This window comes from Triticum aestivum, chromosome 2B, assembly GCF_018294505.1.
Source record: "Triticum aestivum cultivar Chinese Spring chromosome 2B, IWGSC CS RefSeq v2.1, whole genome shotgun sequence".
NCBI lineage: Eukaryota > Viridiplantae > Streptophyta > Magnoliopsida > Poales > Poaceae > Triticum > Triticum aestivum.
In genome coordinates this window covers 405,041,075-405,046,795 of record NC_057798.1, presented here as the reverse complement: position 1 = coordinate 405,046,795, position 5,721 = coordinate 405,041,075, and the positions used below count along the sequence as shown (strand labels likewise).

The window sequence follows — 5,721 nt, the reverse complement described above, 5'->3', positions numbered from 1 at the left end:
GCACTAGCCAGCTACGACGAGCGGTTGCTGCTGCCGCGGCCCTATTCTAATCTCAACTCTCAACCCTCTGCCGCAGCTGCTGCCATCAATCATCATAGCCGGCACCGTCGGCGGAGAATTAAAGGGGTGGTGTTAGTGGGGAGGGGGAGGCGGAGGGGATCGATTCCATTCCATTCCATTCTCTTTTTTCTTCTTCAGATTGAATTCAAAGGAGGAAGGCATTAATAACAAATCCAAAAGGAAGTCCCGCCCCGCCCCGCCCCCGCCCGGCTGCCTTTCAGATGGATGTGAGTGGGGATTCTCTTTCTTTCCTTCCCCCCTTTCCACTACTTTTACTAGATTATTACATAGTAGATAGCTCGGCGCACAGAACGAACGAACCTATTCTGCTACAGAATCGGATGAATGGACTAATGCCTTTATTCTGGCATGGATTGATCTCTTCAATAATAATAATAATTACGAATAAATATTATTAGTATGTAATTGCTGAATAGCAGGTGTTGTATTATTGTTTTATCAGAAAGATTAGTTGTATTATTATTATTACTGATATTGTTGTTATTATTATTGTTGTGATCATTATTAATATTCTGACATGGAGTGCTACTTTTATTATTTTTCACAAACTGTGCTATGGATCATGTGTAGTACTACAAGGAGGAATTTAATAGGTTATTAATATAGATATGCATGTTTTTTTTGGATGTGGAGTGAAAATGAGAAATTAATCAAGTTTTTCTCTCTTAGAAGAAAGAAAAACCCCAAATTCAGTTGTCGCATGCTACTTTTCTGACGTCTGCGGCTTCCTTTTTATAGGCCACGAAGCGGCAGCAGCAACAGCACGACGAGGAAGCACTCTCCAACTCTTCTCCCCCCGCTTCTTCTTCCTGGGCGTCAACCTCTTCCTCCTCTTGCTTGCCTGGCTCAGGGGACACTGACAGGGCGCCGCTGCTGCCCTGCAAGATGGCCGACGATGAAAAGGTCGACAGGCTCGACGTTTCTGATGATACGGCCCACCAGATTAGCGTTGGTAACCATTTCTACCTCACTCTTCCCTCCGTGATAACAAGGATAGCTCACCAAACTGCTTGTTGGCTATGTGAATCTGATACTCCCTCTGCATCTTAATCACTCTGTTGCCATCAACTCAAATGCCTATCAATAGTATCTTCTGCTATCAAATTAATACCATGTTAACCCAACTGATTTCTGTAACGTTCCAAGGGTTTTTACATTCATCATACTTTGATCATGGGAAGACAAAAAATAAAAAATAAATGCTGATTTAATCTGCATTTTCGGTGATGGCCCATCCCACTGCTTCCTCCGATCTGGGTTCAGAACCTTAAAATGTTATGCGCATTATTCGTTTTCTTCTGAATGCAGTTCTTGTATCTGTGACTGTTTAACTCACGGAAGATTCTGCTCGTTTTCAGATCCTTGGTATCAAGTTGGATTTGTTCTGACAACAGGGGTCAATAGTGCATATGTTCTTGGATACTCTGGGTCGATTATGGTCCCTTTGGGCTGGATTGGTGGAACATGCGGCTTGATCCTGGCTGCTGCAATCTCGATGTATGCAAATGCTCTGCTTGGTCGCCTTCATGAAATTGGTGGGAAACGCCATATTAGATACAGAGATCTTGCTGGACATATATATGGTACATATTCATACACTCTATCCCCACATTCTAATGAGATAGACGTAATGTTTAATAAACTGGAGATTGCTCTATTTGATTTTGAGGACACCCATATGTCCTAGTTGTAGAGTGCATATTGTGGTTGTTGAGACCTTGGGTCAAAGATACATAGTACCTCGTTCTAATCTAGTTGTTTGTCATTTGGACACCACTTCCCTTTTTACCGCTCCAGTTGGGATTTTTTTTATCTGGATAGAATTCGAATGCAATTTGTTTGTCCCAACATAATTAGCTTACCTTTATTTTGGTGATTACAGGAAGAAAAATGTATGCGCTTACATGGGCTCTGCAGTATATTAATCTTTTCATGATCAACACTGGCTTTATCATCTTAGCTGGCCAAGCACTGAAGGTATGAATAGCGTATCCACTAGCACCTAACTTAACCAATCTGGTTAAAATATATGTGTTCAAAACATATGCTGGTAATCCATCCGTTGATTTCTTTCCACGGGAAACAGTTAAATTGTAGATCTTATGTTGTGCGAAGATACTTGTGATGTTTTGTCCTCCCAAGGCTTATTTGTGATGTGATTTCTTCTCTTCAGGCAATATACGTACTCTTTAGAGATGACGGACTTCTCAAACTTCCCTACTGCATAGCATTATCTGGGTTTGTCTGTGCTCTTTTTGCATTTGGAATTCCTTACCTATCTGCTCTCCGAATTTGGTTGGGATTCTCCACTGTTTTCAGTCTCATCTATATCGTGATAGCATTTGTGCTGTCGCTTAGAGATGGTATTATCCTTTGCTGCCTTGTTCAGCTGTCTTGGCATATTTCGTACCATAATTTCGTATGCATTCTATTTGTTGTCATACCATAAATATGCTTTAGGTTTCTTCAACATGACATTTTCTCTCATTACTTGATTTTTTCAAGGCATAACAGCACCTGCAAAAGATTACAGTATTCCTGGATCAGAGTCAACTAGAGTCTTCACTACGATAGGTGCTGTAGCAAATCTTGTATTTGCGTACAACACTGGAATGCTACCAGAAATTCAAGTGAGTCATTGTAGTAGCACATAAGGGTACCGACTAGTTTATGTGCCATCAGATTACCTTATGTGACTCATATACATTGCAGGCAACCATAAGGCCTCCTGTGGTCAAGAACATGGAGAAAGCTCTCTGGTTCCAGTTCACTGTTGGTTCGTTGCCTCTGTATGCTGTGACCTTTATGGGATACTGGGCTTACGGATCATCAACCTCGAGTTATCTACTGAATAGCGTTCATGGTCCAGCTTGGATAAAAGTTGTGGCAAATCTCTCGGCCTTTCTTCAGACTGTCATAGCATTACATGTAGGTCTACCTTCGTACTTCATAGTCCAAAAAGCAATCCATCTCAAAGTTGATGATTTCCCCTCGCTGAACTAACATTTGAGTTTCTTTTCTAGATATTTGCAAGCCCAATGTATGAGTACTTGGACACAAGATTCGGCAGCGGACACGGTGGGCCTTTTGCAATCCATAATGTTGTGTTCAGAGTTGGTGTGAGAGGAGGCTACCTGGCGGTGAACACGTTGGTGGCTGCGATGCTCCCGTTCCTTGGTGACTTCATGAGCCTGACCGGCGCCCTGAGCACCTTCCCCCTCACGTTCGTTCTTGCCAACCACATGTACCTGATGGTGAAGGGGCCCAAACTTTCTGCCTTCCAGAAAGGTTGGCACTGGCTGAATGTTGTTGGGTTCAGCTTGTTGTCGGTCACGGCTGCAGCCGCCGCGCTCAGGCTTATCATACTGGATTCCAGTACCTACCACTTATTTGCTGATATGTGAGGCCAATCTCTAGTCAGCTCTAGATTTTCGTATATTATAGGATGGGTTAGGTCAATAGAGTATTTTACACGCTCGTTATTGAGATAAAATAGCATCAGTGTATGTGTGGCTGCCTAAACATTGCCCGAATGTCTGAAATATCTATTTGGGTAAGCTTTTGTCAGCACCGCTACTTTGGACATGGGTGCGACGCAGCCATAAGCTTTAGGAAAAGGCTCCAACTGCCCTGCTGGCTAGCCAAGCTGTTTGGGTCTTAGGTGTGCATTAAGTTCATTGAGCATTGGGCTAGGTGTGTATGTAGGTCAGCCCAGTGCGGCCTGCAGAGAGTTGAGCGGAGTTATAAGCTCTTTTGAATAGTTTGGATTGCTTGCCACGTGTGTCACATGTTAGCAGTGTTATAAGCTCTGGTTTCACTAAAAATGATAATTATAAGCTTTGTTATCTCTCCTACATAAAAAGTTAGTGTAATACTCCCTCCATCCCATAATATAAGAGCGTTTTCGACACTACACTAGTGTAGAAAACACTTATATTATGGGAAAGAGGGAGTAGTTTAGCTCCTCTTCGTCTGACCTTCCTCTCACTTCTGTTTTCTTGCTACGTCCCTCCATGGAATATCTATCTTACTTTTGCGTTCCACTATGCCGCCTGTAACTGCACTGTTAGTTGCCCTCCTCTTCTCGATCACCGGTGTCATCATCGTGCTCTATACCACCTTCCGCATTTGGAATAACCTAAGGTCTGCATCCGACGGCGGAGGGAACAAGGAAGAGAAGGCCAGGGGGTTGTGGACTCATGATGGTGAAGAATGAGGACAACGGTGTTGAGCTCTTGCCACCCTCCTCTTCTCGATCACCGGTGTCATCATCGTGCTCTATACCACCTTCCGCATTTGGAATAACCTAAGGTCTGCATCCGACGGCGGAGGGAACAAGGAAGAGAAGGCCAGGGGGTTGTGGACTCATGATGGTGAAGAATGAGGACAACGGTGTTGAGCTCTTGCCACTGCTCCTACCAAGTCCTAAGAGTCTCTCCAACCGGACTGGGAAAATATGACCCCGTATATGTCCGCGGACGCGTCAACGAATAGGCGCCAACCGACCCTCACTGTCAACCAGACCCCCCATTTGCAGACCCTCATTTCCATACAACTTTGTGCAACGTAGTACATGGTACAAAGATAAAACGAGATATAGAAAAGGAAGCTACCCAAATCCTACTCATTGTCATGGGAGATGTCGATGACCCCCTTGCCGGAGCTGTCGACCTCGTGGTCATCGGTGGTGTCTCCTCCTCCTTGTATGCGAAGAGCCGCTCCCACCTCACGTCGCGGAGGTTTGCCGCTGCTACTCTCTGTAGAGTTGTTGGGCTTCCCTGAAGAGGAAGGGTGAAGTAGTATAGTAGCAGATAGTATTCCCCTTAGTTAAGAACCAAGGTTCAACAAACCAAAAGGAGACGACACACAGACAATGTGAACGGTACCTACAGACACACATAAAGCAAATGCTTGCACCCAACGAAGGCAAGAGGGTTGTCAATCCCCTTATTCTCGCCAATTGCAAGGATAAATATGATAATCATAGGTATGCAAATAAAATAAAAACAAATAAAAACAGCGACAATTTTAGGTTTTAGTAATAATGGAGAATGGACCCGGGGGCCACATGTTCACTAGAGGCATCTCCCTCATAAGGATAGCATCAGTGGGTAGACAAATTAGTGTTGGACAATTGATAGAATAACGCGTAGTTGTGATTATGATTCTTTATGGCATGATTCGTGTATAGGCACTAGGTTCGTGAAAAGTAGATTGTTGATCCAACTGCATCTAATACTATTACTCCACCCCGAGACCGCTCTCCAGCATGCATCTCAAAGTATTAAGTTCATAACAAACAAAGTAACATTTTAAGCAAGATGACATAATGTAGACAAAGTGAGACCAAACAATATGGTCGAACCTTGTCGTTTTATCCTTAGTAGCAACAATACAATACGTGCCTTGCAATTCCTCATGTTACAGAGTAAGGACACCGCAAGATCGAACCTGCTAATATGCATCACTCCCTCTGAAGATCTACTCATCTAATTGGCCAAAGAAGACTTATAGATTGGAGATCATACATAGCTATAAGATCACACATAGATTAATTCTCAAAAGACTCAAATAGTTTCGATGAATAATCTGACCGGAAGAATTACATCGAATAGATATCCGAAGAGATCATTGTATTGA

The 5,721-nt window shown here is 43.3% G+C and overlaps 1 protein-coding gene across 1 annotated transcript; it reads left to right on the top strand.

Moving 5' to 3' along the window:
• Positions 1-260: 260 nt before the first annotated feature.
• On the top strand, positions 261-3,926 carry LOC123045169 (probable proline transporter 2; the record flags this gene model as incomplete). The annotated part of the gene is given in 8 exon segments (XM_044468114.1): positions 261-287; positions 820-1,033; positions 1,440-1,664; positions 1,964-2,058; positions 2,255-2,444; positions 2,587-2,711; positions 2,794-3,009; positions 3,105-3,926. Coding segments are annotated over 8 exon segments (1,452 nt in total). The 3' UTR covers positions 3,486-3,926.
• Positions 3,927-5,721: the final 1,795 nt, after the last annotated feature.